This window comes from Trachypithecus francoisi, unplaced genomic scaffold (assembly GCF_009764315.1).
Source record: "Trachypithecus francoisi isolate TF-2019V2 unplaced genomic scaffold, Tfra_2.0 Lachesis_group9, whole genome shotgun sequence".
Taxonomy (NCBI): Eukaryota; Metazoa; Chordata; class Mammalia; order Primates; family Cercopithecidae; genus Trachypithecus; species Trachypithecus francoisi.
In genome coordinates this window covers 39,493,299-39,520,591 of record NW_022681474.1, presented here as the reverse complement: position 1 = coordinate 39,520,591, position 27,293 = coordinate 39,493,299, and the positions used below count along the sequence as shown (strand labels likewise).

General features: G+C 46.6%; 2 protein-coding genes across 5 annotated transcripts; one reads left to right on the top strand and one right to left on the bottom strand.

Annotated features, from left to right (window-relative positions):
* The first annotated feature begins 939 nt into the window (after positions 1 to 939).
* On the top strand, positions 940 to 8,725 carry COMTD1 (catechol-O-methyltransferase domain containing 1). Of its 3 annotated transcripts, none has more exons than XM_033209711.1 (7): positions 940 to 1,165; positions 1,276 to 1,403; positions 1,648 to 1,753; positions 1,842 to 1,960; positions 2,028 to 2,082; positions 2,268 to 2,401; positions 2,690 to 2,938. In XM_033209711.1, the coding sequence occupies exons 1-7, from the start codon at positions 1,072 to 1,074 to the stop codon at positions 2,840 to 2,842; spliced, it is 789 nt and encodes a 262-aa protein (XP_033065602.1). In that variant the 5' UTR covers positions 940 to 1,071; the 3' UTR covers positions 2,843 to 2,938. The 3 variants fall into 3 exon arrangements, with proteins under 3 accessions (XP_033065602.1, XP_033065601.1, XP_033065603.1); XM_033209710.1 differs by having other exon boundaries at positions 2,573 to 2,938; XM_033209712.1 differs by lacking the exon at positions 2,690 to 2,938 and adding an exon at positions 6,072 to 8,725 and having other exon boundaries at positions 971 to 1,165.
* Positions 5,442 to 27,293, bottom strand: VDAC2 (voltage dependent anion channel 2). 2 transcript variants are annotated; one of them, XM_033209713.1, is made up of 10 exons: positions 26,496 to 27,293; positions 26,253 to 26,308; positions 25,155 to 25,223; positions 23,409 to 23,458; positions 17,700 to 17,852; positions 17,560 to 17,612; positions 15,950 to 16,177; positions 14,525 to 14,675; positions 7,088 to 7,145; positions 5,442 to 5,997 (listed from the first exon to the last, which is right to left on the bottom strand). In XM_033209713.1, exons 2-10 carry the CDS (start codon positions 26,281 to 26,283, stop codon positions 5,906 to 5,908), a joined length of 885 nt encoding a protein of 294 aa, XP_033065604.1. In that variant the 5' UTR covers positions 26,284 to 26,308; positions 26,496 to 27,293; the 3' UTR covers positions 5,442 to 5,905. The 2 variants fall into 2 exon arrangements, with proteins under 2 accessions (XP_033065604.1, XP_033065606.1); XM_033209715.1 differs by lacking the exons at positions 23,409 to 23,458; positions 25,155 to 25,223; positions 26,253 to 26,308; positions 26,496 to 27,293 and adding an exon at positions 18,905 to 18,994.

Sequence of the window (27,293 nt, the reverse complement as noted above, 5' to 3'; positions counted from 1 at the left end):
AGCCTGGCTAACATAGCAAAACCCGTCTCTACAAAAAAAATACAAAAATTGGCTGGGTGTGGGGGTGTGTGCCTGTAGTCTCAGCTACTCCAGAGGCTGAGGCAGGAAAAATCGCTTGAATTGGGAGGTGGAGGTTGCAGTGAGACTTGATTGTGTCACTGCACTCCAGCCTGGGTGACAGAGCGAGACCCGGACAAAAAAAAAAAAGACAGTCTTTCACCTCCTCCGGAACTTGGCGCACGGTAGGGGTTCAATCAGTGCTCTCTGGACTGTTTCAGCAGAACAACCTTGCAAGGGAGCTTCACTGGCTTTCTCCCCAAGATGTCGTCCAACCTACAAACATAACAGCGGCTGCCACTTATGTATTGTGCTACTGTGTGCGAAGCTGTGGGATCTGGTGCCTTTTATGGTAAGATTGTGGGCCTCATTTTACAGGAAGGAAACGGAGGCTCAGAGAGACTGGCAGGCCCAAGATCAGACGCTCATATCCATCTGGCCCCCAAAGGCAGGATTTTAACAGCTAAGAATATGGTCTTAGTTCCACAGACCCACCCCAGGGCTCCTGAACCCCAACTCGAGGCTGCGTGCCCTCAAACCAGGTCCCACACTCCTTCAGCCTGATGCTTTGGGGCATCTTGCCCGGGAGGCCTTCGGGAGTGTATCTCTTGTACTTGTGACTATCTTGTAATTTACACTGGCGCCCTCCATACACAATCGACATATGCCCCCAAGGGGCCTCAGAATAAATGGTGGCGAGGAGAAAAAGCATTGGCAGGAGAAACAATGGACGCAGGCCACTGGACTGCGGGCAAAGGCGGGAAAATTCAGATCCAGCGCTTGGCCTGCTCCCCGCAGGGGCGCAGTTCCTGGCGCTGCCACCAGATTGCGCCCGGCTCTATCGGGCAGGGCTTGCAGTAAGGCTGTGTGGCCGCCAGATGATGCCCGAGACCACGGCTCCGCGGGCAGTGCCCAGACAAGGTGGAGCCCGGCGGGCCCGCGAGTCCGAGACGTGTCCCAGGAGCTGCAGCGCACGTGACCTGCCACTGCCTCCCGCCACCTCCTGCCCGCGCCATGACCCAGCCGGTGCCCCGGCTCTCCGTGCCCGCCGCGCTGGCCCTGGGCTCAGCCGCGCTGGGCGCCGCCTTCGCCACTGGCCTCTTCCTGGGTGAGCAGGACCCTGTCCCGGCTCGCGGGCGGGGGGGGCAGGCGCAGAGGAGGGCGCAGCGTGGCTCAGGTTAACCCCTGTGGCCTGATCCAATATCTTCTCCCCGGCAGGAAGGCGGTGCCCCCCATGGCGAGGCCGGCGAGAGCAGTGCCTGCTTCCCCCCGAGGACAGTCCGCTGTGGCAGTATCTTCTGAGCCGCTCCATGCGGGAGCACCCGGCGCTGCGAAGCCTGAGGCTGGTCAGCAGGGCGCGGGACGGGAACGGGCGTCCCTCTCGGGCCCTGCGGGTCCCACGTGGCTGTGTGACCTTGGGCTGGGCCGTGGCCCTCTCTGGGCTTCCGGCTTCCCCGGGCCGAGTGCGGTGGGCGTTCCCGGAGGGTCCGTCCCCCAGGCCACGCCCAGAACCGCGCTCCTGGGGGTTTGGGACCCCAGGGCGAAGGTGGGTAACCGGCATGGCTGGTGACACCTTCTCCTTTCACGCAGCTGACCCTGGAGCAGCCGCAGGGGGATTCCATGATGACCTGCGAGCAGGCCCAGCTCTTGGCCAACCTGGCGCGGCTCATCCAGGCCAAGAAGGCGCTGGACCTGGGTAGGGGCACGCGGCCGGGATCCCGGAGGGCCGAGGTTTCCGGGCCGACCCCCACTCTGTTCTGAGCCGGTCTGTGTTCTGGTCCCAGGCACCTTCACGGGCTACTCTGCCCTGGCCCTGGCCCTGGCGCTGCCCGCGGACGGGCGCGTGGTGACCTGCGAGGTGGAAGAGCAGCCCCCGGAGCTGGGGCGGCCCCTGTGGAGGCAGGTGAGCGCCCGCGCCTAGCCCCGCAGCCCCAGGCGAGGGCGCAACGGCTGACACGCTTCCTCCGTAGGCCGAGGCGGAGCACAAGATCGACCTCCGGCTGAAGCCCGCCCTGGAGACCCTGGGTGAGCACCGAAGCGGGAAGGGTTTTGTGGCCATTGCAAACGAGGCCGCTGTGTGGCCGAGCTGTGACTAGGCCTGCGGGTTAAGGGCAGGGCCGGCTATCACAGCGCCCGGGCCGGCCTGGGAGGGGCCTTAGGGACGCTGGGGCCGCGGACTCAGCCGCACCTGCCCTCCCTCCCCCTGCAAGACGAACTGCTGGCGGCAGGCGAGGCCGGCACCTTCGACGTGGCCGTGGTGGATGCGGACAAGGAGAACTGCGCTGCCTACTACGAGCGCTGCCTGCAGCTGCTGCGACCCGGAGGCATCCTCGCCGTCCTCAGAGTAAGGGATCCACTGCGGGGGAAGAGAAAGCACCCTCTCGGGGCGGGTCCCCATCTTTTTCTTTGACTCCTCTTATACCCCAAAGCCCCACCCAGTCCAGTCACGTAGGCTCCACCCCCTGCGGGGCTCCGGCCCCAGTAGGTACCCAGGCTTTCCTCCGCTTTGGTTCTGTCTCCGGCTCTGGTCACCTCCCGCCCGGGCACCTCCCTCCGAGGCCCCGCCTCCCGCCTGGGCACCTCCCTCCGAGGCCCCGCCTCCCACGGCCCGGTTGGCCCCGCCCTCCCGCAGGTCCTGTGGCGCGGGAAGGTGCTGCAACCTCCGAAAGGGGACATGGCGGCCGAGTGTGTGCGAAACCTAAACGAACGCATCCGGCGGGACGTCAGGGTCTACATCAGCCTCCTGCCCCTGGGCGATGGCCTCACCTTGGCCTTCAAGATCTAGGGCTGGCCCCTAGTGAGCGAGGGAGGGTTGCCTGGCAACCCCAGGAATTGACCCTGAGTTTTAAATTCGAAAATAAAGTGGGGCTGGGACACACGACTTCCTGAGCCTCCGTGTGTGGCGCTGGATGGGGAAGGGAGGGAAGGCCCAGCACAGCTCCTTCAGTGAAAGGGGCCTTGTGGTTTGTCCCCTCCCTGGCGCCAGGTCTGTGGCCCTACTGCAGGAAGCTCCAGCTGGCAGGAGGCAGGTTATGAAGTTTTAATTGGCCTGGCCACATGTAATGGCCAGAGACCCGTTCCTCAGGCTTGTCTCCCTCCTACATCTCTCCCTCAGGGCAGGCGAAGCTCTGGTTCCGTGAAGCTGGGGACTGGTGGAGGGCCACTATGGTGTCTGACAACAGGAAAGAGGATTGCAGGTGCCCACGGGTGTCACTTGTGTGCTTTTGTAGGTGATGCCAGTTCTGCTGGCGGCTTGCTCATGTCTTCACAGCACAGTCAGCTCCCCAGCCTCACCTCTCCAGTGGAGGCCCTGGTGGGGGAACATCACCTCTGAGAGCCAGGTCAGTTGGCCTGGACCTGAGGACCTCGGGGTTGACTTGAGTATCCCGCCATCTCCTTGAAATTCTGAAGGAAAGTGAGGGGGATCATTGGCCAGGGAGGCGTGAAGCAAACAAGCCTATAGGTACAGCAGTTGTTACCACACTCCCTAGAGGATGAAGAGAACTTCGGGCTTTTCTGAACCATCTGCCTATGGGGTGAGGTGGAGAAGGAACCAGGCCTTATGGAGCACTTTCGACCCAGGTGCTCTGCGGGTGCTCTGCTTCTCATTTAAATCTCCCCAACCTCATAGATCTTATCTCCACTGACAGATGAAGGTCAAATTCTTTCCACTGACACTGCCTCCGGCATAAGTGGCATTAGCCTGGAATTCAAGCAGCCTTTGCCACTACCTGGTAAGCCTCGGTGATGGGAAGTGTCCCTGGAGACTGCTGGAAGCAGGGCTAAAGAGCTACATGAGGCTGGGTGCAGTGGCTCATGCCTGTAATCCTAGCACTTTGGGAGGCTGAAGCAGGTGGATCATTTGAGGTCACAAGTTCGAGACCAGCCTGGTCAACATGGTGAAACCTGGTCTCTACTAAAAATACAGAAATTAGACGGGTGTGGTGGTACACACCTGTAATCCCAGCTACTCGGGAGGCTGAGGCAGGAGAACTGCTTGAACCCAGGAGGCAGAAGTTGCAGTGAGCCCAGACTGCACCACTGCACTCCAGCCTGAGCAACAGAGCGAGACTCATCTAAAAAAAAAAAAAAAAGTCACATGAACTCACAGCTCCTGGGACACACTTTGCATTTTGGACACTACACAGGACCATGGCTGGAAACCTACACCTTTCTAACTCATGAAAGCATATTAGGATGCACATGAGTGAATAGGTTCAATTTACTCTAAGCAGATCCTTGACAAACAGCTAACTCACTTGTACCACACCTCAGTCTAAATTACTGTAGCCACTGCCCAATAAAGGGCCACCTGTTAGCTAAGGGGCAGCAGTCCCCATGACTAGGCTTTCTCCCTTTAGAAGACCACCAGCAGTGATTAGTTACCTGCGGGTCTACTTTACACTGTAAGAGTTGCTTTCAGGCCTAGCCTGCATGGACATCTTTTCATGTTTCTCTTCTTACCTGACTCAAGCTGACTCAAATTCTAACCTTGTCCCTTAAGTCATGTCTGTCTGGAGAGGGCCTTTCAGAGAACCATGATTCACATGGGCCAATTTCAAGCCAGTCCCCTAGGACCAAGTGGGACCAGAGGGTTCTTCATGCCCCCAACCCTCCTGTGTGGACAGCTTGCTTGAGCTCTGGTCTCTCACCAGCTGCTTCTCAATCTCAAAGTTTGTAGCATGTATCATTTCTTGGGTGATGAGTCCTTCCATTTTCTTACCCATTTCTTATCACTCAGGCTGTACCATTCTTCAGGTCTACTATTACAGATTTGTTGAACAAATCTTCTCCAGTCTTTAATCATATCATTCCAATTATCTCCTATCAGAAAACTTGCTCTTTCCTACTTTTCCAATCAGAACCACCTATTAAATGTCTCATTCGTACACAGATGAAGGCCAATGCTACACAGCCAAAAGGGGTTGCCTCTGGTCTCCTACCTATACCCACCTTTCAATGTCTGCCTAGAAGGAAATGAGTAATGATCTCTCAGAGTCCCACAGGTTACCCTTACTGTCTACAACTTACTCCTCTTCTGTACGCCTAACACTATCTCACCAAACCAGGGCCTACTTTATTTTCCTAGCAGTAGCTCACAGGGGTATGGTGTGTTTGTGTAACTTTTCAGCACCTTCTTTTTCCTTTCAATTATGCAGGGCAATTCTGCACAGACTTACAAACTGAAGAGTGTAAAAGCATGTATCCTCTTATTGTAGTCTTAAGAAGCTCGTGGAATTATTCTAGGGATACAGAAGATTCTGTGGCACAGATTTAGGTAAAGAGCAAAATACTCACTGGAAAAATTAAATATTGGCTAGCTACCACGGAGATTTGACCCTAGCTGGCAAACGTGGAACTCTGCAAATACTTGGAGCCATTAATTATGTATACTTGTTTTATTCATAATTTGTCATGTTCTGGGATACCAAAAGTAATAATGGCTGAACTTAACAAAATTTTTAACCTCATCTCAATATCCACTGATCCATCTCATTCAATGGTAATAGTCAATGTTTTCTAAAGGAACATAAAAACAAACATGCACACAATTGCACGGTTTTCATAAAGGTCTATTTCATTATTGGTGGGTAGCGCATTTAACAGTTAAATACATTTAAATAATGTATAGGTGACTGCAGGACTGCAGCATTGGTAACTAGATAACCAATTCAACTAGAAACCAGCTAACAAGGAACTGTCTAAATACTTAAAATACAGCTCTTGTTGAGATCATCCTTTGTTTTGATCATCTTCTTGGGGGAAAAAAGCCTGCTGCTGGTCACAATGGAAATATATTAAGGCCAAATCTTCTGATATCCATTCCCAAAGGTATCTTTCAGCTGGATTAAGCCTCCAACTCCAGGGCGAGCCCAAGCTTGTGGCCTCCAGCATTAATGCTCTTTCCGTCTACCAGAGCAGAGAGTGTAAGCTTCACACCTATTAAGACAAACACAAAAACAAAAAACCGTGATGTACCTGGCACTTCACTCAGTCTGAGCCTTCTTTCACAGTTATCCCCAGAAGCCTGCCTGTCACTTCCTCAGCCTGTCAGCTGACCTACTAGTGCTGGCCACCAGAGGGCGCTTGGAAGTATCTGAGACACCAGAAGGACTGGGTTACCATTCTAGGTAAGGCACCAAGTCACAGAGAAATGTTTTAGTAACAAGTTCAAAGTGTTCTAGAATATACAATAATGTTGAGTACACTATCCAGATGAAAAGACACTAGAGACATAATCATAATTAGATCCTAGAAAGGGAAACCTACAATAAAGACACATTTGGGGATGGGGGTAAATCTGTATATATATTTGGTATTACATTAATGTTAGTTTTCTTAGATGCGACAATGGTATTGTGCTTATAAAGAAAAATGTCTGTATGTCTGCAAAACATACAGTTTTTTTAAAAAAAAGTATGTGAAGTTTCAGAGACATAAAATAAATGTAGTAAATTTTAATAACTGGTCAACATAGGGTAAGGGTATATATGATGTTCACTGTACCATTCTTCCAACTTTTCTTTAGGTTTCAAAATCGCCAAAATAAACTTTGGGGAGGAAAATCCCTATTTGGAGGGGGGAAAGTCCCCAGTACTTTAACTAGACTCCAAGATGAGTCATGTGCACTGTGAAGTTGGAGAAACGCTGCTCTAGACACAGAGTGTTTCAAAATATTATATAAAGTCAACAAGACTATAGACAGAACCAAAGCAATGAGTGAACTTTTATCAACAAAATAAAAATTACTTTTATTTTAGAGAGAGAGAGAGAAAGAAAGAGAAAGGAAGGGAGGGAGGGAGGGAGGGAAAGAAAGGAAAGGAAAAGAAAGAAGGGAAAAGAAAGGAAAGGAAGGAAGGAAGGAAGGAAGGAAGGAGGGAGTAAGTTGTGGCAAAAGGTAAACATGTATTTATTGTACTCTTCTTTCAACTCTTCTGTGTGCTTGAAAGGTCTGAAAAACAAGCTGAAGAATGAAAACTAAATTTTTTTAATACTATCAAAACAATCCTACTTTATCAAGAATACTTACCAGGCCTCAGAGTCTGAGTGTAGCCTACTCCAATTAAGCTAGAGTTGTTGACTTTTGCCTAAAATAAAATTCAAAAACAACTGTAAGAAAAATATTTCAATAGGGACAAAACCCCTACAATGTTTCCCCATCATGTAGTCATGAAGTGTTCAGTTTTATTCATATGAGACAATAAAATTCATTATGTATTAAGCCAAACAGAAATCAGGTACTACTTAATTGTATCCATTCAACTCAAAAATCAAATTGTCAGTAGGACACAATACTCCTGATAGCCGCTGGAATGTATCCAAAGACCCCAAACTGTCCGTACAGCACAAGAGCCTAAGCACTCTCATAAAAATCATCTTTGTCGATTCTAGTCTAGCACAACAAAACCAGACCAAATGTGGTACAAATCAGGCTCACTAGAGGTGACACACAGCAGCCTTAAAGTGCAGGGTATAAAGTTTAAATTCATGACTTAGTTACACACATGTAAACTTTCCTACTTTCAGGACTCTTCCTAAAGAACCAAAACCATCAATGTTAAAAAAAAAAAAAAAATCTCCAAACAAGTAATTCCTCTGAAGAATCAGATCAAACAATCCTTTATCCTCACATTCTCACACCTCTCATGAATGCCAGTGCCGCTGAGTTCTGGCTGTTTGTAACCACTGTGCTTGGGAGGAGGTCCCAGTGAGGTATCATGTACCAATCCAGGCCCCTGCCTTCCTTGCACAATCCTAACATTTCAGGACTTACAGACTTCAAGGGCTGGAAGGAACCCTGAAGAGTAAGACATAGTAAGGAGTAGATTCCTTCTAGTTCTTCTCTACCACCCCTAACATTATGAAGCCACACTAGAGGCCAGGAACACCTCCCTTCATTTCCAGGGCATAGGTTGCCTAGACACGCAACTTTGCTTTGCTTTCAGCATTCTGAGGGCTACTGTATAAAGGTAACAAACAGCCTATGTGACCAAAACAGATCTCCAAATGATTTGATGTCTGTAGTCTTATAATGTGTAACATCCCAAGAGCCCAATCCAGAGAAAGAAATGATTTAACTATACAGACACAAACCACATCCACAACACCTGTATTCACTTGGCACTACAGCCAAATATTCATGAGCTACCGATGACCATCTAAAACAAAAAACAGGCCTGGTGCAGTGGCTGACACCAGTAATCCCACCACTTTGGGGGCCAAGGCGGGAGGATCACTTGAGCCCAGGAATTCAACAACAGTCTGAGCAACACAGTGAGACCCCTGTCTGTCTGTACAAAATTTTTCTAGCTTGGCATGATGGTGCACACCTACCCAACTATCGGGGAGGCGGGGGTGAGATGGAAGGATCTCTTGAGCCCAGGTGGCTGAGGGTACAGTGAGCTGTGGTTGCACTAGTGAACTCCAGCCTAGGCAACACAAAGCCAAAAAAAAGAAAGAAAAAGAAAAGAAAAAAAAATACCTCACTAATGACCATCCTGTGCCCTACAAATAAGAGCCTCAGACAGCTGAACAGACATTCCTATTATTGGCCGGGCACAGTGGTTCACGCCTGTAATCCCAGCACTTTGGGAGGCCAAGGCGGGCAGATCACAAGGTCAGGAGATTGAGACCATCCTGGCTAACACGGTGAAACCCCATCTCGACTAAAAATACAAAAAATTAGCCGGGGCGTGAACCCGGAAGGCAGAGGTTGCAGTGAGCTCAGATCGCGCCACTGCACTCTAGCCTGGGCGACAGAATGGGACTCCCGTCTCAAAAAAAAAAAAAAGAAATTCCTATTACTGGCCAGACTCAGTGGCTCACGCCTGTAATCCCAGCACTTTGGGAAGTTCACGAGGTCAAGAGTTCAAGACCAGCCTGGCCAAGATGGTGAAACCCCATCTCTACTAAAACTACAAAAATTAGCCAGGCACAGTGGCAGGCGCCTGTTACCCCAGCTACTCAGGGGGCTAAGGCAGGAGAATCGCTTGAATCCGGGTGGCAGAGGTTGCAGTGAGCAGAGATCGTACCACTGCACTCCAGCCAGGGCAACAAAGTGAAACTCTGTCTCAAAAAAAAAAAGAAATTCCTATTATTTAACAGTAGGAGTTAAGCCATGAAACTGTAATAAGGAGTAGAAAAAATAAACTCAGTTATCTCCCTCTATACTCTCACAAGGCCTAGGGAGAATTTCCCACACACCAAGCAAACAATTCTGCAGCAGATTCCAGCTAGATGTTCTCTAATTCGATTCTGATACTATCTACCTGGAGAGAGAACATTGGATCACACAGGTTCAGCGCTCAGTTTCATAAAACTGCCCCGCCCTCATTTTCAATGCCAATTGAAAGTTCCAGGTTGTTTTGTCTCTGTTTCTTACAGACTGGTTATAAATCGGGGTTCCCACAACTCCCTGGGGTTCAATTTCCCAGAGTGGCACAGAGAACTCAGGGAAACACATTTAACAGTTATATAGGATATTTTAAAGGATGTAAATGAACAGCCAGATGAAAAGATACTTATGTATCTTTTCCTTTATAGGTGAGGTCTGGAAGGGTCCCAAGCACAGGAGCTTCCATCCCTGTGGAGCTGGGGTGCCCCATCCTCCCATGACATGAATGTATTATTGTTTGCCTTCCTGAAGGCCCCCTGAACTCAGTCCTTTGGGTTTTTATGGAGACTTCATTACAAAGGCACGATTAATTAAATCACTGGTCACTGGCTTAACCTTTAGCTACTATGCCCTCCCCAAGGAAGGTTTGTTCCCTAGCAACCAGCACCCCCTACCATGTGGTCATCTAGGGACTATCCAAAAATCACCTCATTAACATAAGTTCAGATGTGGTTGAAAAGGACAGGTTAAAAATAACAAAATAGCCCAGGGCACAGTGGCTCGTGCCTGTTACCCCAGCACTTTGGGAGCCAAGGCAGGGGGATCACCTGAGGTCAGGGGTTAGAGACCCACCTAGCCAACATGGTGAAACCTCATTTGTACTGAAAATACAAAAATTAACTGGGCGTGGTGGCAAGCACCTATCATCCCAGCTACTAGGTAGGCTGAGGCATGAGAACTACTTGAGCCTGGGAGGCGGACGTTGCAGTGAGCAGAGATGGTGCCACTGCACTCCATCCAGCCTGGGTGACAGCGAGATTTCATTTAAAAAAAAAAAAAAACCACAAAACACTCTTTCACTTTTATGCTCTGGAGCTCTTTCGGGAACCAAGGACAAATGGCGAAATATCTCAACAAAAGATACTCCTACTGCTCTGGTCACTTGGGAAATTACAAGGTTACAGAAGCTGTGAGCCAGGAACTGGACAAAAACCAAAATATATACACCATAGTATCACAGGCCACCGCCTGGTTTCAAACAGGGATCCCTTAGAGCAAAAAAGTCCATTATCTGTCAAGGATGTTTACACTTGTTACATTTACATAACACACATATCTGCAAGAGTACAAACACAAATATGCTTATCATCTGGAGAAGCTACTGTGGGATAGGGATAGGTTTAAAAAAACAACTAGGCCAGGCGCGGTGGCTCACGTCTGTAATCGGTGGCTCACGTCTGTAATCGGTGGCTCACGTCTGTAATCGCAGCACTCTGGGAGGCCGAGGCGGGCGGATCACCAGAGGTCAGGAGTTTGAGTACAGCCTGGCCAACATGGCGAAACCTCGTCTCTACTAAAAATACAAAAATTAGCCAGGCGTGATAGCGGGCACCTATAATCCCAGCTACTCAGGAGGCTGAGGCACGAGAATGGCTTGAACCCAGAAGGTGGAGGTTGCAGTGAGCCAGGATCACACCACTGCACTCCAGCCTAAATGACAAGAGTGAGACTCCGTCTCAAAAAAAAAAAACACCTAATTTGTCCTATGAAGAGAAAAAAAAAATAGCTCAGCAGTATGAGGAATGTGAGGTATGCAAAATTTATCAGGCCCAGAGAGACGTGAGAATGAGACTTTAGTCACAGGACACACCCCCATGCCCAGAGGAAATTGTTTAAAAACATTTTTTCTTTTTTTCTTCCTTGTAGTTTCCAGGCTAGCTAGTAAATATCTAAAGTGTTAACCGCAAGTTGCACAATGTGACCCTCACCCATCATCTAACATTATATAACATGAGTTCCTGGAATCTGTGATACAAAGAACAATGTATAGACAATCACTAATCAATGTTATTTCTGTAAACCAAAGAATATTCCTGCCAAACAACTTTGTATCAGCCCACATCCTGTCCTGGATTTTTGGCCTTTAAAAACCTGTTTGTAACAAAGGCCAAATGTAGCTCAAATCCACTTGGATCTGAGTCTGCTGGGTAGCTGTCCTCATTATAGTGCAAGTAAATTCTTTAAAATTGTATTTTGTGCCTTAGTTTCTTCTTTTAGGTTCACAGAAGCCATTAGAAACATCTTTATCTTCTTCTACCAGCTTTTTCCCCCTTGATCTACTGTTATTTGTACCTCGTGCAGAACTATTCAGGACAGAAATCAGCTGATAGTGAGATCCATTTCCTCCTCAGGCCAGTTACTTTCCATAGGTGTTACATCCTGAGGAGGCTTCAACTCAATTTCACAATACATATGATCATCAATCCGTATTATAAGACTTATTTACACAAGGGAGTTTAATCTTGCCAACAGTATTACCATATGGCAGTATGAGCATGGTACAAAAAAAAATTCAGTTTCGTTACAAATCAGTAAGAATTAGAGATATTTGCTTTGCCTTCCCAACAGAAATCTACTCTTCCTCATTTGTCAGCTTTATCTTGATAAGCCTGATTACTGCCCCAGGCAATTTCAGATCACATTTCTCAATGTAATCTCTGACTTCTGACTTTTTAAATTTCTCCAAATTGGGCAAAATACAGCAAATACGGGTCTTAGGGGTACTTTGCCCGAGGTTGGTGGCCAAGGCTTAAACCAAATGAAATCTGAGTTTGGTCTAGCATCAAGGTACAATCCAGCACTCTTTCACTTTGATTTTAGTGATTACAAATAACAACAATCAAGGGCTTGTATATTTTGTTTGTTTCTTATTGTTTGCCCTTCCCCTTATGCACCCAGTGAACGAACTCCCTGGCAGTTGGATCTATCTCCGAATTCCACTGGTAATTTTTAAGTACCTGAGCATAGCACAGTTGTGGCTCCATAGTAGGGGTGACCACCTAACCACCCAGGAGTCAAAAGTTCCTCATTCCCCATCCATTTATCCTTTTTCTTCCTAAACCACGCTTCGATGAGCCACTCTAGCTAGAGCCACTCTAGCAAATCCCAATCCTGACATCAATCTGAGGATACAGAAAAAAACCAACTCAGTTTCTTCTACTATTCTCTCACAACACAGAATGTTTCTATGACATGTGTGAGGGCTTTCCCCACACACCAAGCAAGCAATAATTTCTGCAGCAGACACTTGGCTAAATGTCCTGTAATTCAATTCAATTCTATCCTGGAGACATCAGATGCCACAGGTTAAGGGCTCAGTCCCACAAGACTGCCCTCCTCCCACTTCGGATGCCAACTGCAAGCCCTAGGTTGTTTTAACTGCTTCTGACCTGGCAGCTCTAGAGGTTCCCACAAGCCCCTCCCTTGGGTTCAATTAATTTCCTAGAGCAGGTCACAGAACTCAAGAAACATTTTATTTACATTTACCAGTTTTAATAAAGGATACTACAAAGGATACAGATGAAGAGACGTATAGTGCAAAACATAGGAAAGGACACAGCTTCAATGCCCTCTCCAGGCATGCCACCTTCCAGCAACCTCAGCTACCCAGCTCACTGACCTCTATCCTTGTGGGTTTTCACGAGGCTTCATTATACAGGCATGACTGATTAAACCACCAGCCATTGGTGAACAACTTAACCTTCAGCCCCTCTCCCCACCACCCTCTAATCACACCTTGGTCTCTCCACTGACTAGCTCCCACCCCGAAGCTACCTAAAGGTGGCCAGCCACCAGTCAACTCATTAGCATACAAAAAGATACTTAACACTTTGGGGATTCCAAGGATTTTTTTTTAGGAGTTCTATGCCAGGAGAGGGAAGGAAAACCAAATATATACTTCCTAGTATCACAAGGAGCATTAAGCAATGCTTCTGGGTCCTGCTGAATTGGAGTGGCAGCTAACATTACGGAAGTGGGAAAGGCTAGGTACGTTTCCAAACTAATTCCCGGGAGTCACTAAATGACACAGGGGTCCCAAACTGCCTTCCCATTTTAACTATGAACTCCTAGTAGCTGAGATAAGCTTCTTCCACTGACATTAAATCTGTTAAAATGTCACACACATACAAGAACATCAATGCAAATAACAGAATAGTGTGCTGTATGAATCCTGAGGTTTTTATTGCTGTAGTGCAATTAGAAATGGAGAAGGGGGCCAGCCGTGGTGGCTCATGCCTGTAATCCCAGCACTTTGGGAGGCTGAGGCGGGTGGATCACTTGAGGTCAGGAGTTTGAGACAAGTCTGGCCAACAAATCCCGTCTTTACTAAAAAATACAAAAAAATTAGCCAGGTGTGGTGGCGGGCACCTGTAATCTCAGCTACTCGTGAGGCTGAGGCAGAAGAATTGCTTGAACCCAGGAGGCAGAGCTTGCAGTGATCCAAGATTGCACTACTGCACCCCAACCTGGGCGACAGAGTGAGACTCCATCTCAAAAAAAAAAAAAAGACAAAGTGATGATTAAAATACTAGCCAGGGAGGAGGGAGGGATTGCATTGGGGAGTTATACATGATATAAACGTTATGCACATGTACCCTAGAACTTAAAGTATAATAAAAAATAAAATAAAAATAAAAAAAATAAAAAAATAAAAAAATAAAAAAAAAAAAAAAAAATAAAAAAAAAAAAAAAAAAAAAAATAAAAAAAAAATAAAATACTAGCCAGGTGCAGTGGCTCATGCCTGTAATCCCAACAGCCTCCACTGGGAGGCTGAGACAGGATGACAGCTTGAGCCTAGGATGGGCAACATATGGAAATCCCATCCTTACAAAAAAAAAAACATCAAAAAATTAGTTGGGAATAGTAGGAGGCTGAGGTTGAACCCAGAATGTCAAGGCTGCAGGGAGTCATGATTGTGCCACTGCAGTCCAGCCTGGACAAAAGAGAGCCTTAAAAAAAAAAAGATTAAAGCACTATTATTTCTGACACGATAAGAACTACGCAGGGACCAAAACACCAGCTATACCTGGGTTTAGACAGGCCTATGGCTCAAGGTTATTATCAACATTAACTCAGCAGTTTTTGAGATTAAACAAACTCCACCGGCCCGGCCTTGAAATAAAACATCTAACACTGTATTCATCAAAAAAGCAACATTTCAAAATCTAAAGCCAATCTATCTGTAAACTGGGGACTGTGTGAAATCAGATCAAATTTTCAACATAATTCAGTACACCCAAAGACTCATTCCCACAACCAAAACCCCCTTCTAAGTCCACAAAAGTACTCACAGAAATGGAAGCAGTGGGATCCAACTGATATTTAGCTGCAATGCCAAAACGAGTGCAGTTGGTACCTGATGTCCAAGCAAGGTTTACTGAAGTGTCAAGATCTTCACATACTTTCTGATAAATTGATCCTCCAAATTCCGTCCCATCATTCCTATAAGACATTTTAAATTAGTAGATCTAGAATAGACAATAGAATAGACAATGTAATAATGTCTAAGGCACAGGCTGATTTGTAGCATTACATTTAAATAAAAACCAGGGCTCAAGTGGGTCTTTAGTGTTCCACTGAAAACTTGCAAGTTTTAACAGGTTTTTTTCCCCAACCCATACCCATAGAGGGACTGGTAAAATGAACCACAGAATATCCATTCAGTGGAATTATCACACTGTATTAAACATGCAAGAGATTCCCATACAGCCTTTCAGTTATGTATTTCATAAACACGTATATATATACACACATATAAAAAGGTGAACCACCACAACGTTAACAAAGATTATATACCTAGCTGGCATGATTATGAGAAATGTAGGTTTTCTTCTTTGTGCTTGTTATTTACCAATGAATTTTCACAATGGAAAGAAAAACATTTTAAGTACTTTCCATATATCTATCTAGTTTGGGCTTGGGTAAAAATACCAGGCTGGATGTAGTGGCTCACGCCTATAATCCCAACACTTTAGGTGGAGGCAGGAGGATCGCTTGAGGTCAGGAGCTTGAGACAAGCCTGGGCAACATAGCAAGACCCCATCTCTATAATAATAATTAAAAACAAACAAAAAAACAACAGCAGCAGCTGGGCACAGTGGCTCACACCTATAATCCCAGCAATTTGGGAGGTGGGCAGATCAAGAGGTCAGGAATTCCAGACCAGGCTCACCAGCATGGTGAAACTCCATCTCTACCAAAATACAAAAATTAGCCAGGCGTGGTGGCATGCGCCTGTAGTCCCAGCTACTTGGGAGGCTGAGGCAGGAGAACTGTTTGAACCCGGGAGGTGGATGTTGCAGTGAGCTGAGATGGCCACAGAGCAACTCTGTCTCAACAAAGAAAAAAAGAAAGAAAAAAAAAACCCAACAACAAAACACCATACATTTTAGGCAATCCTATCACGTCAGCATCCCACATATCTTTTAAAATGAATATACTGGTAGTAGTCTGCCAATATCTAATGCCTCGTGTAAAAATACAAAGTGCATTAAACTCCATATAAAATGAACATTTACTCTCTCAGCACCAAAGGTCAGATTAACATTCTTTTACTATAAGCTTTCAAGGGGCACCCTAGAAATGACCAAGAATGATTTTGTTTTTAAATGTTAAGAGAAATCCTTTAGGGTGCACCCAGATCAGTAAGAGATGACAGACATCAAAATCATCCTCTGAGGGCCTACATCACAGTATCCTATGAAAGAAATACTTACACATTAGTGTGTAGCTGGAAGTCCCCAGTCCTGTAGCCCACTGCAAAGTTATTCCTTGTCAGCTTTGATTTGGCACTGTCAAAGGTCATCTGGTACCCAGCAAGCCAGCCCTCATAACCAAAGACAGCTGAACCATGGATTGCAGGTCCAGCAAAATCAAAGTCAACATCACAACCAAGGTTTATACACTCCCTCTTGTAAGAAGACTTGATTTTACCACTTTTCTTTCTGGAAAAAGAACAAACTGACGTCACTGGGAAAAATGTACACACACTTATGCACAAGAGAGCACAAAACAGACTTAAATGAACTGCAGCATGACCAGGGAGTAAAAACCAGCAATACAATAACGGAGTAAAAAAATCATCTCAATGAACTACAAGACAAGGACACATGAGGCAACTGGACGGCCATCTAGAACTGCTTTGCAGAATTAACAATCATTCACAAACGCCTGTTAGAAACACATTAATTGCCCGAGTTAGTGCAACAACGAAGAGGCAAATATTTGAAGGCAAGCCAATGATAGCAACCATAGTATTCTAAAAGCAGATATAGGCCAGGCATGGTGGCTCCCACCTGAAATCTCAGCACTTTGGGACGCTGAGGCGGGTGGATCACCTAAGGTCAGGAGTTCAAGACCAGCCTGGCCAGCATGGTGAAACCCCACCTCTACTAAAAATACAAAAAAAAAATTAGCCAGGCATGGTGGCACACGCTTGTAATCCCAGCTACTCGGAAGGCTGAGACAGGAGAATCGCTTGAACCCAGCAGGCAAAGGTTGCAGTGAGCCAAGATCACACTATTGCCTGGGTGACAGAGAATAAATAAATAGGCTGGGAGCGGTGGCTCACACCTGTAATCCCAGCACTCTGGGAGGCCACAGCAGGCAGATCACAAAGTCAGGAGTTCAAGCCCAGCCTGACCAACATGGTGAAACCCTGTCTCTACTGAAAATACAAAAATTAGGCGGGCGTGGTGGCACATCGCCTGTAATCCCAGCTACTCAGGAGGCTGAGGCAGGAGAATCACTTGAGAGGCGGAGGCTGCAGTGAGCCAAGATCACGCCACTACACTCCAGCCTGGGTGACAGAGTGAGACTCTGTCTCAAATAAAAATAAATAAAAATAAATAATAAAATAAAATAAAATAGATGCAATAAGATATGAAAAAAAAAAAAAAGGCCAGGCATGGTGACTCATGCCTGTAATCCCACCATTTTGGGAGGCCAACGCAGGCAGATCACCTGAGGTCATTAGTTCCAGAATAGCCTGGCCAACAGGGCGAAACCCTACCTCTACTAAAAATACAAAAATTAGCTGGGCATGGTGGTGTGCGCCTGTAGTCCCTGCTACTCAGGGAGGCTGAGGCAGAAGAATCGCTTGAACCTGGGAAGGGGAGGTTGCAGTGAGCCAAGATGATGCCACTGCGCTCCAGCCTGGGTGACACAGAGAAGACTCCATCTCAAATAAATAAATAAAAGCAGATACAGAGATTTCACCACCACAAGGTAGCTTAATAAGCTATCAAACAGTAAAGGTACACCTTTTCTAAATACACAAAAGAGAAATGCTTTTAAATGTAATACAGATAAAAATGTCTGTGCTTACCCTGTGTTTGGTGAGAAGGTAGTATCAAATGTCAGTTTCAAACCTTGACAAATCTATTTTGAAAGAAAAGTAATTTGCTTTCTTTTTTTGAAATACAAACATAATTAATAAAATTAATACTAAAATTTTCAAAATGTTACCTGGTCTTCAATTGCGATTTCTGTTCCCAGAGTGTTATCAGTGTTCCACTTTTCTGTGAAAGTCAGACCATACTCACACCACTTGTATTTGGTCTCCAAGGTCCCAGTAACTTTACCAGTGTCTGTATTAGATGAACCAGATGTTGAAAATTCCTAACAAGACAATCAATAACTTCATGAACATTCTCATAAGCCTAGAATTCATCACTAACTTACACACACACACAACCCGCTGAAACATTTGGTAAATTCATGAATCCTCCTTTTTCAGCTTCCTGAACACTCGTATCCCTCTGCACTGTGCTACTCTCTGAAGCTTATATAAGAATGACAAGCCTTTGAGCAACTGACTGCCACTTTACATACAGCTGACACTTCAATCACAAGTTCATCTGTAGTGAATTCTCAAGTGAACAAACTGTACACCTTTTTTTTTTTTTTTGAGACTGAGTCCCGCTCTGTCGCCATGCTGGAATGCAGTGGCGTGATCTCGGCTTACTGCAACCTCCGCCTTCCAGGTTCAAGTGATTCTCCTGCCTCAGCCTCCCAATGGATTACAGGTGCCCGCCACCACGCCCAGCTGATTTTTGTATTTTTAGTACAGACGGGGTTTCACCATGTTGGCCAGGCTGGTCTCCAACTCCTAACCTCAGGTGATCCACCACCTTGTCCTCCCAAAGTGCTGGTATTACAAACGTGAGCCACTGCGCCGGGCCAACTGTACATCTTTTAAGGAAGGTTTTGCTAAGGTGATTTTATTTGGGATTCAAAAATCAGCGGGAAACAAGAGTGGCGACTCACGCCTGTGATCCCAGCACTTAGAGAACAGCCTGGGCAACATAGCAAGACCTCATCTCTACAAAAATTAAGAAACCAGCTCAGCGTGGTGGTGTGCGCCTGTAGTCCCAGCTACTCAGGAGGCCAAGGTGGGAAGATTGCTTGAGCTTGGGAGGTCCAAGCTGCAGTGAGCCATAATCCCACCATTGCACTCAGCATGGGTGACACAGTGAGACCCTGTCTAAAAACAATAATGTGCCAATCCCTGGTTGCACACGAACTGAAAAAGAAAAAATATGGAGGGCTTATCTGAATTTTTGTTTGTTTGTTTGAGACAGCATTTTGCCTCTGTCACCCAAGCTGGAGCACAGTGGTGTGATCACAGCTCACTGCAGCCTCAACCTCCCAGGCTCAAGTGATCCACATACCTCAACCTCCTGAGTAGCTGGGATCACAAGCATCACCACGCCATGCCTAAGGAAGACAGCTGATGTGAAAATAATAAAGACACTACAGCCAGAAATTGTGATATCTGCAGAGTGAGAAATATCAAAAACTGTATCAACAGGAGGAAAGGGCAGTCATCCTTCTCTCAGAAAATAGAACATTTGTATAACTATTGCTTTGCTGATAGAGACAAATCCTCAGGTCTTATATATACTCTCTTAAATTAGATCCTTTCATTAATAGGAATTTCAAGTCAAAGCATAGCCCTCAATACCTACACTAAAAAGCACTGGATTGGCTGGGCACGGTGGGTCACACCTGTAATCCCAGCACTTCAGGAGACTGAGGCGGGATGATCACTTGAGGTAGGGAGTTTGAGACCAGCCTAGCCAACATGGTGAAACCCCATCTCTATTATAAACATACAAAACTTAGCCGGGCATAGTGGTGCATCCCTGTAATCCCAGCACTCAGGAGTCTGAGGCAGGAGAATCACTTGAACTCGAGAGCCTGAGGTTGCAGTGAGCCTAGATGGTGCCATGGCACTCTAACTTGGTGATGGAGTGAGTGAGACTCCATCTCCAATTAAAAAAAAAAAGCATTGGATTGGCCAGGCACGGTGGTTCACGCATGTAATCCCAGCACTCTGGGAGGCCGAGGCGGGCAGATCACGAGGTCAGGAGATGAGACCATCCTGGCTAACACGGTGAAACCCCATCTCTATTAAAATACAAAAAATTAGCTGGGTGTGGGGGTGGGCACCTGTAGGCAGAAGAATGGTATGAACCCAGGAGGCGGAGCTTGCAGTGAGCTGAGATCGCGCCACTGCACTCCAGCCTGGGCGACAGAGTGAGACTCCATCTCAAACAAACAAACAAAAAAAAAAGCATTGGATCCTGTTAGGAAAGAAAACTGGATATAAAAATTGGGAGTTCTGATGTCCAGTTCTTCATGTCATTTACTAAATGCATCACACTGGGCAGGACACACTTTTTGGTTTGTGTTTTTTTTTTTTTTTGGAGACAGGGTCTCACTGTCACCCAGGTTGGAGTACAGTGCCACAGGCAGAGCTCACTGCAGCCTCAAACTCCTAGGCTGAAGCGAAGCGATCCTGCTATCTCAGCCTCCCAAGTAGCTGGGACTTCAGGTGCCCACCAACAAGCACAGCAAATTTTTAAATTTTTTTGTAGAGATGGGGTCTCACTATGTTGCCCAGGTTAGTCTCAGAATTCCTGGGCTCAAGTGATCCTCCTGCCTTGGCCTCCCAAAGCAATGGGATTACAGGAATGAGCCACTGTGATCAGCCTCACTTACCTTTTTTGGGTCTGTTTCTGCAACTATAATTACAAAGCTTACCTCTGGATGATTAAATTGAACTGACACTGTGAAAGTTTGTACATTTTCACATGCTCCACAGAAAAGGAAAGCATTATTAAAACAATATATATGGAACAGGTTCTTCTAGCAGATAGTTTGAACGGGGAATGTGTGAGTAGATATTTTTAATCCTGAATGACATTAATGACTCTTGGGGCCCCACCCACTGCCACTCATCAGCCTATAGATCAACAGCCAGCCTATACACACATGCCAAGGAAGCCTCAAGAAACAAAGCCAATACCACCCTGTGGGACCAGAGTTGGGCCAGATTACAGCTCATGCCCTTTACCACCAGACATTTTGGCTTCTACATTCTGGGGTGGCCTCAGTAGCTTTGCAGTTCAGGTAAGAAAACAGAGCCAGGTATTAATGGCACTTATCTGGGGCCAGAGACAAACTAGAGGATCAATACCATGGCTGTTCAATTACATGTATTAAATGTGAGTAAAAACATGCTATATCTAATCCAGCTCCTATACATCCTTCATGCTCTTAAACCTACTTCCATAAAAGTTTCCCTAACCCTATACACAATAATCTATTCCTTTCCAATAAAGATTTGGTTTATCAAACAATCTAGTATTTGATATTAATTATCTCAGTATTCTCAGTTTATTTTCTCTCTCCAACTGGAAAGTAAGCTTTTTAAACACGAGGACTGGGTCTTTTTTAGAAGGCCCTTTGTGTTTCAACAAATACACTAGGGGCCTCAATAGACTAACAATAGGAACATTAAAAAACACATTAAATCACTGCGCTGTAACCTGTTAACTTGGCCAAATAAGTCATTCAATCATAACTAAACACCTAGGCTTCCTTTCAGACCAAAGAAAACAAGTGACAGATATGATCAATGTAAAACCCCAGAAATTCAATAGGCCTAGGCTTTTAAACAACTACAGGCCGAGCGCTGTGGCTCACGCCTGTAATCCCAGCACTTTGGGATCACTTGAGGTCAGGAGTTTGAGACCAGACTGGCCAACATGGCAAAACCCTGTTTCTACTAAAAATACAAGAATTAGCAGGGCATGGTGGCGAGCACCTGTAATCCCAGCTACTTGGGAGGCTGAGGTTGAGGCAGGAGAATCGCTTGAACCTGGGAGGTGGAGGCTGCAGTGAGCTGAGATCATGCCACTGCATTCCAGCCTGGGCGACAGAGCAAGACTGCGTCTCAGGAAAAAAAAAAAAAAAAAAAAAGAAAGAAACCACAATACAATTAATTTAAATAAATATCAGTTGCATGCACTACATCAAAAATGTCTATATACGCCGGGCGTGGTGGTTCTTGCCTGTAATCCCAGCACTTTGGGAGCCTGAGGCAGGCAGATCACGAGGTCAGGAGATCGAGACCATCCTGGCTAACATGGTGAAACCCCGTCTCTACTAAAAACACAAAAAAATTAGATGGTGTGGTGGTGGCCAGTGCCTGTAGTTCCAGCTACTCAGGAGGCTGAGGCAAGAGAATGGCGTGAACCTGGGAGGTGGAGCTTGCAGTGAGCCGAGATCATGCCACTGTACTCCAGCCTGGGTGACAGTGCGAGACTCGGTCTCAAAAAAAAAAAAGTATATATCAAAATAACCTATAGTATTCTAATATGCACACACTTACACCCACCCCAAAATAATCTCAAAACAAAAATTTTTAGAGTAAAAAATATTGCACAAAGCTAAATTTTACTAGCTGGGCATGGTGGCTCACATCTGTAATTCCAGCACTTTGGGAGGTCAATCCAAGGCAGGTGGATCACTTGAGCTCAGGAGTTCAAGACCAGCCTGGGCAACATGGCAAAACGTCATCTCTAGAAAAACTACAAAAAATACTCAGGCATGATGATAGGGCCTGTACTCCCAGATGCTTGGGCAGCTGACGTGGGAAGATTGCTTGAGGCCGCAGTGAGCTGAGATTGTGCCACTGCACTCCAGTCTGGGCAACAGAGTGAGACCCTGTCTCAAAGAAAATTAAATTTTACTTTATCCCCTTTGTAACAGTTCATTCAACTATCAAGACACCAAAATACCAAAATATTAACCTCTTTAAAAAATATTCTTGGCCGGGCACAGTGGCTCACACCTATAATCCCAGCACTTTGGGAGGCTGAGGCGGATGGATCAAAAGGTCAGGAGTTCGAGACCAGCCTGACCAACATAGTGAAACCCTGTCTCTACTAAAAATACAAAAATTAGCTGGGCATGGTGGCAGGCACCTATAGTCCCAGCTACTCGGGAGGCTGAGGCAGGAGAATGGCATGAACCTGGGAGGCGGAGGTTGCAGTGAGCCAAGTCGCGTCACTGCACTCCGGCCTGGGCAACAGAGCAAGACTCCATCTCAAAAAAAAAAAAGTCTTGGCCGGGCATGGTGACTCACACCTGTAATCCCAGCACTCTCCGGGGCCAAGGTGGGTGGATCACCTGAGGTCAAGAGTTGGAGACCAGCCTGGCCAACAGGGTGAAACCCCAGCTCTACTAAAAATATGAAAATCAGTCAGGCATGGTGGCGGGCACCTGTAATTCCAGCCACTAGAGAGGCTGAGGCAAGAGAAACACCTGAACTCAGGAGGCAGAGGTTGCAGTGAGCCACAATCACATCACTGCACTCCAGTCTAAGTGAGAGTGAGACTCCATCTCAAAAAAAAAAAAAAAATTCAGATCAGGACTCCCTAAACTCACAAAATACATGTGGAAATCTTTTCCAGGGAGAACTGCTATAAAATGGACATTATATAAATGATTAGTACACATTATATAAATGATCAGATTAATGAGTTCCTGATAATTTTATGCCCATAACTGATGAGCACTGTTGACAAAGGGTTACAAAAAAGTCTCATGGGTTCCCTGCCTTCAAATGTGTAATCTTACTGAGTAAAGAATACCACCTGACTGGTCTTTCCTAAGTTCCTTGTGTATACGTAACACAACAAAAGACCACATGAAAATCAGAAATCACATTGAAGACCAAAATAAAACAGGTTACAAGCAAATCTCTTAAAGTTAACTTCCACCTCTTCTTTAAGACAAAACAGGTAGACATCTTTCAGTTATGACCATTTTACGAGTTGAAAAATTATAAAGGTTCAATAGAACTTATTCAACAGTAACACTCACCACGCCACTGCAAGACTTTGTTTTCACATCCAGTTTCACCAACCCAAAACCTTCAATAGAGAGCAAAAGAAACAAAATGATTACTTTGTATGAAAGATGCATAGCAATTGTTGACTATACATAAAAAACAAAAAGATTCCACATATTCAGAGGTGGATAAAAATGTGTTAATATACAATATTTAAATGAAATTGTTACAAATTCATATTTTGTAAACTAGCTTATAAAGGGCAGAATTATACCTATGCTGCTTTGTCTAGTTTTTTGGTAGTTGGTACACAAAAGAACGCTTTCAAGCTATTCTTTTTTTTTTTTGAGACAGAGTCTCACTCTGCCGCCCAGGCTGGAGTGCAATGGCACAATCTCGGCTCACTGCAACCTCCGCCTCCCATGTTCCAGCGATTCTCCTGCCTCAGTCTCCCGAGTAATTGGGACTACAGGTGCGTGCCACCACATCCGGCTAATTTTTTGTATTTTTAGTAGAGAGAGGGTTTCACCGTGTTAGCCAGGATGGTGTCAGCCAGGATGGTGTCGATCTCCTGACCTTATGATCTCCTGACCCGCCTCCGCCTCCCAAAGTGCTGGGATTACAGGTGTGAGCAAACACGCCCAGCCCCCAAACTATTCTTAAACTTAAATATCAGATTTAAATATCATTCAATTTAAATCTCAGAATAGTTAATAACTTATCATGATATGCCGGATGCGGTGGCTCATGCCTGGAATCCTAGCACTTCAGGAAGTGAAGGCGGGTGGATTACTTGAGATCAGGAGTTCAAAACCAGCCTGGCCAACATGGTGAAACCTCATCTCTACTAAAAATGCAAAAAAAAAAAAAAGCCAGGCATGGTGACGCATGCCTGTAATCCCAGTTACCAGAGAGGCTGAGGCAGGAGAATTGCTGGAACCCAGGAGACAGAGGCTACAGTGAGGCAAGACCACGCCCCTGCACTCCAGCCTGGGCAACATACCAAGACTGTCTCAAAAAAACACAAAAACAAAACCAATTTATCATAATACAACAATGGGGTATTTCCAACAATCTAAATAAAGGGGGGGAGGGTATGGAACAAAATCTTTAAGAAAACTCAAATTTACCTGAAAATGCTCATAACCCTGGAAAGTACTAGGAGTCACCACAAAAGCAAAACAGTAATATATCAAAACTCTAGTCAACCAAGGCCTAAGCTATAACTGAAAAAAATAAAAGCACAAGTCGCTTTTTCTTAAAGGCTCAAATCCTTTAACTACAGTTTTAAAAAATTTTGGAAAACTGGGGGAGGGGGATGTAGCTGTAAAAGAACTATTTTCACAGAAGTTTAATGTAAGCATCTTAAGTTTCTAACAGAAGAATTAAAACAAGGCTGGGCACAGTGGCTCATGCCTATAATGTAATCCAACCAGGCTTTGAGAGGCCACTGTGTTTACCGGATAACATAGTGAGACCCCACCTCTACGAAAAATAAAAAAATTAGCCAAGTGTGGCAGAGTGTGCCTGTAGTCCCAGCTACTTGGGACTTGGGAGGCTGAGGAAAGATGATCGCTTGAGTCCAGGAGGTCCAGGCTGCAGTGAGGTATGATCGTGCCACTGCATCCAGCCTGGGCAACAGGCTCAAAAAAATAAATAAATCTAAATTTAAAGCAGCAAGATACTTACAATTTGCAACGATTAATCTGATTTCACTAAGCAACCCAAACATACATTTTCACTCTTTATCTAACACGTTTTAAAAATAAGGTTCTTACCAAATCCTTTGTTGAAAATATCTCTGGCAGCTTTGCCAAGGTCAGCATATGATGGAGGAATACACATTGCTGGTAGAAAAAAACATTCCAGTGTTAATGTCTCTATTCTCCCATCTTCTATCCAAGAACTAGAGTATGACCCACTGCTGATATTAAAATTCAAGCAATCCCAGTTGTTGGAATTATGTTTTCTATCCGGTCAGGAGCTACACTAAAACTATAACGACCCATAAAGGAGACACCACCAACGAATTCTTTCTAAAATAGATAACCATGGTTATACAAACTTGGGAAATTCGTTCCAAAATAGAAAAACAGTCTATTACCTACAGCCTCAATTCCTAGGACTGGACAGGTACAAAGAAACAAGTATTTGTGTGCATGGATATGTATCTGCCAAAATTCACTGAGATGAGCTAATTGAACTAAATTAGATAAAATCAAAACCTAAGACTAGGCCCTGTCCCTGATACGTCCTTTAATATCTTCGCTGAGGTGAAAACCAACATCCTGGAGTGGCAAGAGAACTTAATACTCTGAGAATTTAAATACTGAAACTTTGAAAAAATACTGCCACCTGTGTTTCATTCAAATTTCTGTATCAACTAAATATCAAATGGCGCTTCACACTTACTAATATGACTCTCAAGTCCTTACCCAGTGCTGTGCTGCTTAAGGGCAGGCAATCTGAGCTCATTACACCAGCTCATTCATTCCACAAAGCACGTCCACGCCCTTAGGAGCACATGTAATGACCTTGTGCTCTCACAAGGACTGCTACTTCCTCTAGAAGAGTGAGTGATCCGATCCTCTAAAGCGGAATCCCCAATTAATAACTTTTACTTCTGTACGTCAAAGACACGTACAAAAGCTGAAAGTCCACGCGGCCACAGACCAACTCCCCGGGCCTTGTTTCCCTATTTGAAATCCAGCAGCCCAGACCCTCCTCGGCAGAGGTGGTCAGACGGTAAGGCGACCACCAAAAGCAGCCGAATTTCCAAGTCCTCGGAAAGACAGAGGGAAACAAACTGCGGGTTTCTGGTCCACAGGCTTCGACTCCCCGCCACCCCATCCGGCAGAGATCCCTGCTCTACTTACGCCGCGCGCAAGTCTGTCCGTAGGTCGCCATGGCGAGGCCGTGGGAAGAGAGGAATCTGCGGGAGGGACAAGAAGTGCGGTCAGCTGGGGTCAAAGAGAGGTCCCGGGCAGAGAGGGGCGAGGGGCCGCTGGGCAGCGCGGCCATCTTAGGAAGCAAGGGCCGACCCCAAGTCCGGCGCAGGCCTCCCGCTTGGCCGAAGCGGCCTAGGCCCCTGGGTCGGCGTGAGGCGGGCGCGGCGGTACCTGGTGGTCTCCTGAGGGGGGCCGCAGCCACCGCTCCGCTAGCTGCTGAAGCCGCTCGTCACGCTCCCGGTCGGGCTGCAGCTGCAGCGGCTGGAGGGCGAAGTGAAGGAGACACCGTTCCGCCCGCCGCAACCCTGTCCTCTCTCAGCCAGGACCCCGCCGCTGCCCCCGGGGCTGTCCGCCGCGCCTGTGCCCGCAGCGCAGCCCGCTGCCAACTCCAGCCTGCTCCGGAGCGGCCACGTGGACCGACAGCGCCACGGTCCTGCAGGTGAGCTGCCTCCGTCCGTCGGTGGGGATCGGGAAGGCAGAAGCTGCTGGGCCTTGGATCAGGCAGCTATCCGGGCAGCCTCAGACGCGAGGGGGCGGGGAACGGCGAAGGCAGCGCGCTGCGGCCCGCCCGGGCGGGGGATGGGGCGGAGGCCCCGCGCGAACGCGTCACGGACGGGGCGGGGCGTCGGCGCGTGGCCTGGACGATAGGGCGCGGCTGCGCACCACCGGGGTCACGTACATCTCTCCTACTTCACTTACACGCTGGTGCGGGTTCCTCCCAGAAACAAACCCTTGCATAGGGCGCCTGCGGGGAGTCAGCTGAGCGTTACCCACTTCCACCCTAAGCTAGCGCAGCCTGCGCTTCTGAGGGACAGCTTCTCTTTCCCAGCCCAGGGAGAACGAGTGGGACACAGGGGCGCCACCTCCAGCCCCTCGCGCTCTTCTGCCCTCTTTTCCCACCTTGGTGTGACTGCCTTGCTGTGCTGGGCTGTGTGCCTGAGAAGTTTTTCGGGACTGCCTCTCCCTGAA